Source organism: Eptatretus burgeri, chromosome 14 (assembly GCF_056783735.1).
Source record: "Eptatretus burgeri isolate ZD-2024b chromosome 14, Ebu_testis_v1, whole genome shotgun sequence".
Taxonomy (NCBI): Eukaryota; Metazoa; Chordata; class Myxini; order Myxiniformes; family Myxinidae; genus Eptatretus; species Eptatretus burgeri.
This window is the reverse complement of record NC_140974.1, coordinates 58560201-58574069: the sequence shown is the minus strand read 5'-3', so window position 1 is coordinate 58574069 and position 13869 is coordinate 58560201. Positions and strand designations below refer to the sequence as shown.

General features: G+C 43.9%; 1 protein-coding gene across 8 annotated transcripts in view; it reads left to right on the top strand.

The window, feature by feature from the left end:
- Positions 1-13869, top strand: part of LOC147013324 (phosphatidate phosphatase LPIN2-like) — a 91517-nt gene that overhangs the window by 27422 nt on the left and 50226 nt on the right. For 4 of the 8 annotated variants that reach the window (XM_085855047.1, XM_085855046.1, XM_085855050.1 and 1 more), the window contains one exon: positions 4954-5154. The exons of 2 other annotated variants lie outside the window; for them this stretch is intronic. In XM_085855047.1, coding sequence (XP_085711173.1) covers positions 4954-5154 — 201 coding nt within the window. Of the gene's footprint in view, positions 1-775; positions 885-1251; positions 2048-4953; positions 5155-13869 lie in introns of those variants that run through there. 2 more of the 8 variants (XM_085855052.1, XM_085855049.1) reach the window with 2 other exon arrangements.

Below are 13869 nucleotides of genomic sequence, written 5' to 3'. Positions count from 1 at the left end.
TGGCAACATTAACCGCACCTCATTTCCCGCAGCGGTTAATACCAGGATCGACCTTGATTTGTGGATAAAATGTGTGCTTTCCTGGGAATGCGTCGATGGGACATCCCCGCTTCCTCACTTGATGGATAGAATCGGGTCATGTTAAAATAGGACGTCGTTCCTGGTTTTTATATCGTGATCCGCTCGCCGCTCCATCCCACCGCAGATCTCCACTGCTCCAACCAAATTTTTTGTTTCGTACCTGGGATGTACCTTTCACCGAACTTGCACCTGTTTGCATTTTGAGAGGTAGGTGAGGGTTTTCATTGTTTTTTTTTTTTTTTTTTTTTTTTTTTTGGTGGTGTGGATCCTCCTCATCGATCCATGGTGAGACTGCTGAAAAACAGGTTTCCTTGACTTGTGCTGCTTAAAATGCTACTGCAATTAACATGTAGGTCACCTGACCCTCGTTTTTATTTATTTATTATTTATTTATTTAACATTATTCGAACAAACTGTTGTTTTTGATGCCCTGTTTTTATAAAGCTCAAGGTATAAACCTTGTTCGTCCCTTCTGATCGATGTACTCGACTTGATGGACCAGCACACACCAGGAGTCGCTGTCGATCGGGTTGAGTTTAACCGGTCGTTGACCCCCGGTTGTGAAAGTATGTGGAAAACAAACTTGGGTCGTGTTGTTTCTGGGTGTTGGCTTTTAGTGTTTTTTATTTATTTATTTATTTATTTATTTATTTATTTATTTTTAATACCGTCATGACCTTGTATTGGCTGGCAGCTTGGCACCGACGCTCGGTAACTGCGTGTTGAGTGAGTTGAGCCTCAGGAAGAGGAGGCTGTGATTGGCCGAGCCCATCTCACCGAACCCCTTGCTGTCATTGGCCCAGGTACAAACGGCCGTTTACAAAGTTTTTGAACTTGCCGTTTGACTGTGCCCGCGGATGTGCGTAATTTCTCGTTCAACGGTTTGTTACTGGACCACGTCAGTTGATCGGCAGTGTGGGCGTTGTTGTTTTTGAATTCCCCAGGAGAGTTTGCTCCAACTGTGTGCTCTTCTATCAGTGGTTTTGAACACCAACACTTAGCAAAGCGTTTGTGGTCCGGTAAACACGAGCGACGTGTTACGGAACACGTGGTCACGTGATCACGTGGTCTGTCACGTGCCGCTTGTTTTCATTGTGATGATCTTCGGTTGTTTCGAACGCTCTGATTCACCGGTGGAGTATGACTGTGCTGTCGGTGTTTGTCCATCCTTGAGCCTACAACCTCCCCTCCACCCCAACTCCCCAAACAATAACACCTCTTGTGCCCACCCTACCGCAGTACAGGCATGACGGGCCAAATGTCCTCTTGCCTTGTGTCCAAGTTCTCTTTGTCCGTGCTTCCTCGCTGTCGTGTTTCCTTTGTGTCCCTTTCTCGCTTTCCCCTTGCATCATATTACCCTCCAAGGCTCTCATTGGACTCTCATCGAGGTCATGCCTTGCTTTCGTGGTCCACGTTATGAGCTCGTCTCGTGTCGAGTCGAGTTCGGAATTCCAATCGGCCTTCTTTCTTTGTTGTCCGCACTCGTTGTTGGCATCGAGATGTATTAATAATAAATAATAATAATTTCCACACTTTTTATAAATGTTCTTCTTTATTACCAATCTGACTGTGATACGCCACGTAAACATTCCACGAGTGACGTCAACAACCTTTAAATCATTAAACGAGCTTACACGGCAATCACGTGATGCTGAACGCCGATGCCCCGCCCCCTAACGTGACGTCTAATCCAGTCAATTGCAGTCTTTCCTTGCAATTTGGGGCTCCTCGTCCTCGTCCTCGTCCTCGTCCTCGTCCTCGTCCTCGTCCTCGTCCTCCTCCACTCGGGTGTCGCTCACGGTTCCATTGACTTGCTTTCTTCCCCTCTACCTGTGCACGTGCACTCCCTTTCCTTCCTCGGTCCTGATCCTACTTTCGCTCGAGTCGTGTGTGCCGGTGGTCGTACATACAACCTGCCGGACCCGCCGTATCGGTTTGTTGAGTGGTTGGGAGACTGTTCTCCAGGGTAAGTTCCACCCTTGATTATTTATTTTGTTTATTTATTTTATTTTTATTTTTAAACTCAGAATCTGCTTGTTGACAGCGAGTGAAGGAATTTCTCCCCGGGGATAGTTCGGTTCCACCTAAGATTACTTGCGGTCAGGGGCACAACAAGGGAGGTTCAGGAGGCTTGGCCCTCCCCCTCGTCCATAAAAGATGTTTTAGTGTGTACAAATATCCCCTGTGCCCCCCACCCTGCACTAATTTAGTAATTTCTGCTACTCTGACAACATGTTAACCCCCCCGCCCCCATTAAGGAGGTGCTCATGATCCATGAGTTTGGGTGGAGGTGTCAATTTTAATGTGTTGGTAATAATATTTAATGATAAAAACCGAGTGTGTTTAACTGTTTTACTCCTGCAGAGTTTTCTTTGCCGTCAGTTCGTGGTCGTGACGTCATGTTATTTGTGCCTCCTCGCACGGTTTCCTCGAATGGGAATGATAAAAAGTTTTAAAAAGCTGTGTTCTTTGGCAGATTATTATCCACTTGCTGTTTTGAACTTTGAGACGTTTGTAATCCCTCCTTCCCTCCCTCCATCCCTCTCCGCCTGTACGACATTTCCATCTGTATATTATGTCCCTGTGTGTTCTGTTAAATTAAGTCATTTAAAACTTTTCGTTTTAATTCTGCCTGTTTTCACCATGGCTTTTTTTTGCACAGGTTTGTGATGACATCCATTGCCGGTAAACAACAGTTGGGATTCTCATTTTGACCTCAACGGTTCTCTCCACTAAATCCACGTCCCACTCGTGACTCCCCACTCCCCATTCCCCTCTTGCCAAGATTCCCAGGGGACAATGCCAGCTACACGACGAGCCACTGAAACGGTTTCACATCTGTATTTGAAACCAGGGAGCTGCACTCGTGGAGATGCGGAAAATGTTTTCGATTGAGCACACAAGTTGTATTCGTTGAAACCTGATCCGTTTTGATTGAACCTTCCTGGGTTCAAGGCATGAAATTTGAAGAACCCTTCAGTAATCTTAACTTTCAAATGCAAAACATGACAAACTGTTAACCTCAGGGTAAGATGCTGCAGATAAAAACTGATGGCTGGCTTGATATTGTCCTTGTTTGGCTGCATCTGAACAATTGCAGTTGAATCTGCATTTAGCATAATTACCTCTACCACCAAAGGTGAAGGAGGTTGTTTTCACACCTGTCTGTCTGTCTGTCTGTTAATTGCCGGAATCCTTCGGATTTTGGCAAATATGTTGGTCGGTTCTGTGTGTCGTTCTGTGTGTGTTTGTCTGTGTGTTTGTTTACCCTGTAGCAGCCACACCATTTCAGCGATCATGACCAAACTGGGTACAGACGTCGGCCATGGTCCAACTTAGACACTTGTTGTTTTTGGTGAATCAAGGTCACCGAAAAACTGAAATTCTTATTTTCGCAATAACGTCTGCTAAAATGGTCGTATCGACTTCAGACCAAATCCAAAATGTGCATCTTCCAATTCTGCATCCAACCATATGTCTCTGGGGTGTCACACCAACACCCTTCTTAGCGGTAGGGGGTCGGGTAAAAAATTTCAAATTGCAATCCCGATTGACTTCCAATAAATTTGGCAGGTGGTATCTTGGTATGTTGTCCTATTATATGCCAAAAATAATGATTTGGTTCAGCCACTTCTGGTTACCATGGCAACAAAGTTCCCTAATGATAAATGCAAATTTTCAGGTTGTAAGAAAGTTTGACAGCTTCTACAATTGTGCAGATTTGTTCACCAATATTTGCACCCATGTCGGCAATGGCACTGGCTACTGATGTGTTAAGTTTGGTTGACCTTCAATCAAGGTCGACCATAAACCGTGAATCGTTTTTTTGTCACAACGTACTCAAAAATGGTCGTATTGACGCTTGTCACTATTTGAAGTCACAAGGTGTAGGCAAATCTGGTGACCTTGAAAGATCAAACTCCAGGTTTTGTTTTTTCGGAGATCATGGAGATATGACAAAGTTATTCTGGCAATTCCTTGCTCAACAAGCAATTTAATTTGTTTATGTGCAGGATATCAAAAAAAAAAAAAGTCTCCCTCTATTTTGTACCTCTACCCTGCTGTTGGTGTGTTCTCACTCCACCCTCCTGTATACACCTTTCTACTGTTCTTTTCGTATCTCTGTCTGTGCAGACACTCCTGTATGTCTATCTGTCTGTCTGTGAGCACGATATCTCAAAAAGTTGTGGATGGATTCAGATGAAACTTGGTAGACATGTTGTGTGTGTGGCAAGGACGAATTGATTCGATTTTTGTGAAGATCCGAATCTGGATACGACAATTATTTAATTTTTGAAGTGATTCTTCATTGAGAGATAGGAGAGATACCAAAAACGATATAGTACTGTATAGCATGATATTTCAAAAATGTATTGGGCCCGATATGTTCTCATGGATCAGGCATGACATGGCGGAGGTATGCGTGCTCTACCAGTGCCCTTCTAGCTTTGACATTGTTTCACTATTCATCGGCGAACCCTCCCACCTGACCCACTCTCTTAAATGAGGTGTATAGGTGAGATCTATTTCCAAGAAATGATATTTTGAGATATGTCAATAACATTTTCCCCATCACCTTCATTTGGTGAAACTCATCATATGATTCCAGCCAACTTCCTGTCCCTTCTTGCCAGCATTTCTCAATTTGTGAACGTTTGTTGAATCTGTTTCGTACATTATTTTGCATCCTAACCTTTTCAATGACCCATCGGATAACGAATGAGGTAGATTGGTGTTTTGGTGATCCTAATAAAGTTGCAACTTATGATGTGATGCTTACCGGAGCCTACATTCTAAGGCTGTCCATGTAATGGTGCTCCAACCACCACCACCACTACTCCAAGCTGATTGGCATGACTTGTTCCCCCACAGTCCCAAACGATGAACTACATCGGGCAACTAGCTGGGCAGATGGTTGTTACCGCCAAGGAGTTGTACAGGGGAATCAACCCTGCTACCCTCACCGGTTGCATCGACATTGTGGTGGTGAAACAGCCCGATGGTTCCTGTAACTGTTCGCCTTTCCACGTCCGCTTTGGCAAGATGGGTGTGCTGCGCTCACGTGAGAAAGTGGTGAGTGTTACACGTGGCCATATTGTGAGTGATCACTTGATCTCAGAGTGATGGGATATCTGATTAAATTTAGGTTTTGTTGATTTTGGGTTTTTACCCCATGCACATGAAGCTAAAACTGGGGTTAAGTAATTCATTCACTTTGTCCACAAACGTCAGTTTCTGATTGAGGAACAACTTCCTTTTCAATGGAATGCTATATTTTGAACATGAATCTGAACATGATTCGGAAAAATGAACCCGGAGTTTAGCCGTGCTTTGGCTCTGAAATTGTCCCGATCGTGAATGTGCAGAGATGAGAATTTATTTACTCTGCCTGCCTGCCTGGCAGTCAAGCAAAATTGGAAATCATTCCAAACAGGAAACTTATGGTTTTTGGAGATGTCGTAAATGATGCAAACAGGCATGAATAACTAATGTACAGTCATCCCCCGTTTATTGTGGGGGTTACATTCCAAACCCCCCCGCGAGAAGTGAAAATCCGCGATGAATGGATGCCTCCCAGAAAAATCGACTCGTCTGGTCTGGTCGGCTTGGCAATGATCGGGTTCGAGGTGCCGGAGATCGACTCGTCTGGTCTGGTCGGCTTGGCAATGATCGGGTTCGAGGTGCCGGAGATCGACTCGTCTGGTCTGGTCGGCTTGGCAATGATCGGGTTCGAGGTGCCGGAGATCGACTCGTCTGGTCTGGTCGGCTTGGCAATGATCGGGTTCGAGGTGCCGGAGATCGACTCGTCTGGTCTGGTCGGCTTGGCAATGATCGGGTTCGAGGTGCCGGAGATCGACTTGTCTGGTCTGGTCGGTTTGGCTGTGCTCGTCCAACCGCGGCAAACCTTTTTCCTTCCCGAAGCATATATCGAGCACCTTAACCTTCTCCTGGAGCGTCAGGACCTTCCTCTGGCGCTTCAGTTCCTTGCCAGAAGCCTTTGAAGGTGCAGGGCGTTTGGCCGGCATCGTAGGGCTTGGAGAAAAAAAACGTAGAAAATATTCGAAGTTCACAAGCGAAACTTTGTTTCGTGCATTGTGTGACTGGTCGAGCGCCACGCGTTATAATTTATATTTTATATATTATTACCAGGGGAATCCGCAGAAATAATTGGTTAGGTTCCAAGGGAAAACCCACGATGAACCGGGGGCGCGATAGGTGAACCGCGATATAGCAGGGGATTACTGTATTGAGTTAAATATCGTGGTGAAAAAGAAACTGCATCAACGATGGTAAACTTGGAATTTTTTTTTTCTACCTTTGAAATCTTTTTATTTTATTCGAACTGAATTGTGTACTTGAACATTGGAGAACACGCATCGCCTTTTTGACACTTAAAAAAAACCCTCCGTTTAGCAGTACTTGGACAAAATATTATGGTATTTTTTTAATCACCCCGACAAATCAAATTTGCCACAAGCAGACCCCGCCCCTTGTCATTTATTATTTTTTTCTCTCAAGACTGCGTGGGGTAATGTGTTCGATGGACTCTCTAGTTCATCGTGGAATTTGTGCTGTCAAGTCGAGTTCCCATGGTTCGTACAGATATAGAGATTTTTTTTTTGTCACGTCTCTGTGATGAGGCAAAAATGTACATTCTTGAATGTATTGTTCGTCTTGTAATACACTATCGAGTACTGCATCCTCCCGGATGAATTTTCTTAGAGAATAAACATTTAGCATTCTTCTTCCCCTCAAATTAGACAAGGTTTTTTTTTGTTTGTTCCCCCCCCCCTCCACCCTTCCTTCCCCATTAAATTCCTCGCACCTTGTTTGAGAATTGTTCTGTTTCTTCATGGCTTTGTCAATCACTATGTAGCTCTGAGGAAGAGCATGGTTATCATCCAGCATACAGAAACTCATTTTATTCCAGACTTGGCGAGATAATAAGCTGTGAAGAACTCCGAAGGAGACAGGATCTTGTACGTTAGAAAGGAGGTGATTACGTGGGGGTTTGATCGATGTTTAAGTTAATGAAAGGTATAAAAAAACAAAACAGGACCCGGGTCCACAGTTTCTGAGAAAGGCAGAGGAGAGTTAGGACTGTAGTAAGGTTGGGGGTCTTTCACTTGGAGATTAGTTATTACATGGAATGATCTTTCTAGAAAGGTAGTGGCAGCAAAGAGAGTAGATGAGTTTAAATTGGAATTGGATAGGTACCTAGAAGCTTTGGAGATCGAGGGGTACAAGGATATTGGCATCATGTGTAGGTAGTTGGATATGGGTGATGGTATATATGTGGAGGGATTGCAATGCCTGAGACGGTCTCACCAAAAGGTAAATGTCTGGTAGGTGTTTGTTCATTCCTCACTCATTCCCCACTCTCTGTTAAAAAAAAAAGAATTAATACAATTATTTTATAATTTCAAATAGGAATCGTTTTTTTGTCATATGTATTGGTGCGGTCTCTGGCTCAACATGGATCACGAGGGGGTTTCTCAAATCCTGTGAGCTGACGGACTAAGGATAACTCTGTGGCCCAGTGGGTTGCTAAGCAACCAAGGATGCCATCTTAGACATTTAATTCAGGCGGGGTACAGCGTCGAACTCCGCTTTACCTCTCCGTCAAATTAAACCCCCCAAGTGGAGTACCATGCTCTCAACACTCCACTGCTATCAATTGGATGGCGAAGCAATACTGTGAATGGAACATTGGCTAATGGCTGACCATAATGAAGTGGCAGGGATGAACTCCGGCACGATTCACATACTTTGTCGAACCAATAGAAGATGACAAGCCGGCAGTTTGGGAAACGGTTTATAGAGTTTAACAAGGAGCATGTATTTACAAGTCGTGTCACAGAACAAAAGCACTTTATCTAAGCACAGAAGCCCAGTCTTATTCAATCACTTAGTCACTGTTTCTACAACAGGTGGTTCCGTGGTTCTGGGAAACGAGGTAAGGAAGAGCTACAGAGAGAAGAGAATGAAGTTTGAGGCATGTTTGCTTTCAGTCACTCACTCACTCACTGGACTGGACGCAAGCTGGTGGGTTACTGTTGGTCTCAATGAAGGATCAGAGAGTGGGAGAAAGAAGAGGAGGGTAGAGGGTGTAATGCAACCTGCAGGAAGAGCAGCAAATGGTGATGCGCGTAGCTTCGAGTCGGCCAGCCCTGAAATGGATAAGGGCTATTCGTTGATGTTCCATGCGTTCAAAGAAACTGAAGTAGATTTTGGGAAAGCAAGATCCAGATTGCGTAAGTCAGTATGTATGTGCCGACGAGTCTGGGAATTCTCCACTGGCCAGGCTCGTTCCCTGCCCAGAACCTTGCTCGCTTGCATGCTCACTAGTCCTCCCTCTGATCACCGGCTTTCTTTTCTCAGATCCCAGACACGTCAACTGCTCTCTGCAGTTCGCTCTGGCTTTTTATAAGCTGTGGGTAGGCGTAGCGTCGTTCATGGGAAGCTTCCTCCATCCTTCTTGGCTTTGGATCTACTGCCATTCCACTTCCGCAATCGCTCTCCAGACTGGCAAAGTTGTGCCTTCCTATTGGCACGTCCTGTCTCTAGGTGCCATTCATTGGTCACGCCCAGTTGCTGCAGTGCTGCTGTCGACCAAGATGGGGCTTTGGTGGTTAGGGCTATTGGTGGAGTCACCACCCCCTCCCCCCTAGTTTTGTGGGTTCTTGATACTTTATGATGCTCTTTTGTGAATTGCTGGCTCATACCGTTGTTTTTGTAATGTTGAGTGTTGTAAAGCACGTATGGATGTGCTGCAGAGGTGTGGAGAGAGAAAGATTGAGAGTGAAAGACAGGATTTAGATGGAAAAGAAAAGTGACAAAAGGGGTTCAGTCTTCTACACTAACGCAACGCATATTCCTTTACCACTGATATGAGGGGAGAGGTAATTCAGCTCCACAATATCTTACCCAGACAACTACACTCAGGAATTTTTATCCCCTGGCGCGTGGCGGAAGGGGGATATAGTTGTCACCCAGGTCGTCCAGCTTTCCGTCCGTCCGTGCGTTAACATTTATAGCTGTGAGTGCAATAACTCGTAAACTGTTCGCCATATCGATTTGAAATTTGGGTCACACATGTACCACCTGAAAAGAAAGAACCCTATTGATTTTGGGCGTGGCCGGATCCAAGATGGCCGGCTGGGGCGGCCATCTTGAAAAAAATGTTTTTTGTAATAAATGGAAAACCGCTTATCTGATTTCAATTATTTTTGGTTACTACGTTCCTCACCCCTGGGTAACCTTTTTGAGATGATGACTAAATGGTGTCTTCTTTCCAATTCACCTCACACATTATCTGGAATATGTATGACCTTTTTCATTCAATGGCGGGGGATTCCCCATCTCTGATGTTATGTTTATATGTTGGTACGTGCCTCCCCAGGGTCTCTGAAAGCCCCTCACGGTATTATATACTCTAGTGGTCTGTGCTTTACCCACTCTTTTCTTCCCCACTCTTCTCTTCCCCACTCCACACCCTGTCGGATTAAATTAATGTGGTGTAGATGTAGCACAGACTTGATGGGCCCAATGGCCTTCCACATCCAAGTTTCTTGTTTGTTGCAAACCCATAGTTCTTTGAGAAATGGATGTCCAACCAGTGGGTGGAGTCCAAACTGGTGTTTATTTTGAATTATTAAATGCAAGTAATCCATGAAGCGCATGGCACAGCAAAACGAACGATGGTGTGCTCTTCTCACTCTTCTCTTCAGCACTTATTGTACAGGTCACAGACATTCCCAAAGTCTTCGTCTCTATTGAACCACTTGTAAATACAAGATGGTTATGTTTCTATAAGGAACCAGAAACTGCTCCACACTACAAGGTTGTGCCATATCCCAAACAGCCAGAACCTCCCGAGACGCTCTCGATCTGTGCACAAGCTGTAATGCAATTTAAACATCAACGCTAATCATCATTTTATTCTACTCTTGAGCTTTTGCAATCGACATCCATTCTCACCTCAGCAGGTATTACCCAGTCATTTATTGTGCTATTAAACGAGTTGTTCAATATTGAATCGTAGGTACGCTAGCGTTGACATAACACTGTACCAACACACCATCTAACTGTCACTTCAATAATTTGTGACACTTTACTGATTACAGAACTAATTAGAGTTTTATTTTTCTCTTGTAGAAATCAAAATGATAAACTGAAAAACAACTCTAATTTGGTTTCATTGCCACACAAAGAGACTTCACTCACCATTTTGAATTTGAATGTTGAGTGTTTATTTGGCCTGTTTCAATGCAATAACATTGTTACGATTTGCGGTATTTTTGGTGACGAAACGACGTGACTGGAAATCGGTAGAAATCGTGATTATGTCCTCTTGGCGTTAACATTATTGTTTCCAATCCACTGAGTGTTTACTGCTACCCCTTTCTTGAATGCTTTTATTTCATGTTGGTGACCTCTTCCCCACCTGGCAAAAGTTTCCCTCATCTCAAATCGCAACTCGCAAGGGGAAATTGAAAAATTCATCTGTTGCTTCTGTTTGGGGAAAGCTGACATGCTTTTTGAAATGCATTACAGTTCAACTGCTCTTACCATGGTAATGTCAAAACAGGAGGTTGCACAACTGTTTTTTTTTTCCCCCCAAGCTCGTCCAAGATGTTGTGACATATTGAATAGCCAATATGATGTGCAAATATATCCGGAACAACATTATGGCATTCTTTTTTTGAGAAAGGAATTTTGACAGAATTGTAAAGAGCTCGTCACGAAAACAGAATAGCATGTATTACTAGAACGGCACTCAGTAAAGCATACTGACACCACAGGGACTCAGTAAAGCGCATACTTCCACCAGGCCGAACAGTTCACGTATTGTATCCCACCAGGGGAAAGGCCAGATATGCATCCGGACTTTAACCAGAATCGAATCAGCTTGTTCTTGTCACTTACCCAACTCGTCCACCAAGTTTTTGTCGTCCGTCCATAACCTTCTGAAATATCGTTTTTTGGCCCCATCTCTCAATGGTGACAGATCACTTTAAAAAAATATTCGGATCCGGATCTTCACCGAAATCGAATGGATTTGTCCTTGTCATGCACCCAACCTGTCCGCCAAGTTTCCTCCGAATCTGTCAACAACTTTTTGAGATATCCTGCTCGCAGACAGACAAACTGGATAATGAAAACTATTCCAACTGTCTTATGCTATGATACCGCACCTCCCATATCATTGAAATTTCTCATGAAATGGAATATTACAAGAGAAATGGACCTTCGTGTCAGTGATGTAGTTCTCGTGAAGGTAGTTCAGAACGTTGACAAACTGTGAACAAGGAGACTATCCAATCACTGTTGCTTTGCCTTTTATCTGGAGTTCAGGTCTCAACCGCATATAGGATATGCTTCCTTTGGCCTAATATCTGTAAAGTTAATCAATATAGTAAATTAAAATTGTATTTTTCAGATCCAAGTCAGTGATGTTTGCCACATGGCCTTCCATTTAATACATTCAGTACAACTTCTTTCATCATGTTGTTTTTCCAGTCCGAGTCAGCACCAATGATCCAGAACCAGGTAAATCATACTTTTTTCTGATCTTGCACTTCAATGGGTCATCTTCCAACAGATGAGACCGAGACCACACAAGGGATTATTTTATCACTCACATGATACGTACATCACAGTCACTATTTGAGAGTGTTAACAACATGCTCGTTGACACCAGGGCGTTGAGGCCACTTGGAACCTGGTGGGCATAACTGATGGGGTGACCATTGAGGTGTGGTTGGCATTCACACCATAACTGCCTGCTTGTCATTGCCTTCCCATTGGTCAGTCAGTGCAATAATATGTAATTTGTTCATGGTGCCGGTGACAGCTCATCTACTCTTCCCGTAGGACTCCGTGGGATCTTTAAGGTCCACCAACCAATGCTCGGAGACTGGACGTCCAGTTTTAACGTCCATCCATGGGACGATGCACATAATGTCTCGTCCTGCGTGAGAAACACCAGGATGGATGTTTATAACTCAAGTTTTTAATCCAGACAGCTGCTTTCCTTAACCTCATTGTATTTAGAAGTAATAGGGAGATTCACCTTTAATGGCTTTCCCATCATTTTTGTGGAAGCAATCATCTTTCCTCCTCTGTTGCCTTTGAAACACATTCGATGTCCCACTTGTGTCTTTCTTGTTTGTTTCTTCCATTCATTAGCAACACACGACAGCCTCCACAGAAAGAGCTGGCATATTCGCTGAAGTTGTATTTGCTGTTAAATGATGAAGTGAAAATTAATGAAGTATAATTGGGGTTTTTGAAATTCGACTTAAAAAAAAAATAAAATAATAATTTGGTCGATTTCAACCTGCAATCAACTGCTTCACTTTAACAAAAACTAAAAACACAATTGCCTCGTGTGCAGAACACGTGGCGTGCATTTGTGCGTAAACAATCTGTGCTCCCCGTCACATGTAAGGAGAGTTGTGTTCCTGTCCAGCTACCTGTTACGTGGTGATCCTTCACCAAAATGGGATAAATTAACAAACAGTACGACGAGCTGTTAATACTGGAGCATAGCAAGAAAGGTTGAAACATTTCTCCGACATTACAAATGCTCTGCGAGCTAGTTCTGACGGGCCGTTACTTCTTTTTTTTTTCTCTCATTCAATATTGTCTGTCAGCCTAACATAGGATTTGCACTCCCATATTTTTTCTTATCTGGTTGAATGATATGGAATGCAGAGCATAAAATTAAATAATGCATTGTGAATGTAAAGATGTGAACATGAACCGAGGTTGACCAAATTTGAAATGTTTCTCCCAAGGAGGGTTTTTGATACAGATTTAATGCTTCTTGCCATTAATGTATCTATGAGAGTCATCCCCAAAGCTACGTCACCCTCACCTCCCTGAAAAACATTGTACGATGGACACACGGTATTCGCATTGATTCACATTGGTCTACATAATCTCCATCCTCTTCAATGAATTCCGTCCAGTGATCGAACAACCTGTGTTTCCCAGCACAGAGACCTCCCTTCTGTAGCGTCTTTTTTTTTTTTTTTTATACTTGGTTAAGGCTCATAAGAGCTACCACAGAACGTACAACAAAGGGAGCAGGAAGACAAGAGTGTGCGAGAGAGGGAAGCACAACAACAACAGGGATCAGGAGATCTGTGGAGGAGAGAGGGAAGGGGTGGGGTACATGCGGTAAACAAGATTGACACCACAGGGACGTTTGTGTAAGGAAAACAAGGAATTTGAAGGAGGTGGGTTTAGGGTGAGTAGAGAAGGTCATGGTTTTGGACTGGGGGGGGGGGGGGAGGAGATATGAGATGGTGTTGAACAGCTGTTTTAAAGACCTGGAGGGAAGAGTGGGATTGAAGAGAGTGTGGGAGTTTGTTCTGGAAGTGTGAAAAAAAGAGTGAAGGTGAGCAGTAATTATTGATTTTTTTTGGCAGAAATATTAGGGGGATAGAGCAGGTGGTGCAAGGCCGAAGAGGAGTCGATAGGCAGAAAGACCACTGACCTGACTGTGATAAGAGAGTGAAATACCCAAAGACTCAGTTTTATTGCGGGAGATACCAATGATCCTAAAAGCCTTGGTTTCCACAGCGTGAAGCCGAGCTCGGTGTGAGGCAGAAGCACCAGCCCAAAGAGTTGCTGTGGATTAAGTACTCCATCAAGCTGTGGATGAAAGCTTTGTATGTGGTTCAGAGTTCAGGTGTGCCTGGGAAGGACTTTACATGACTGGGGATACCCATTCAGTGACTGATATTGGAGGCCTGCTTGGAAATGTGGCTTTCCCAG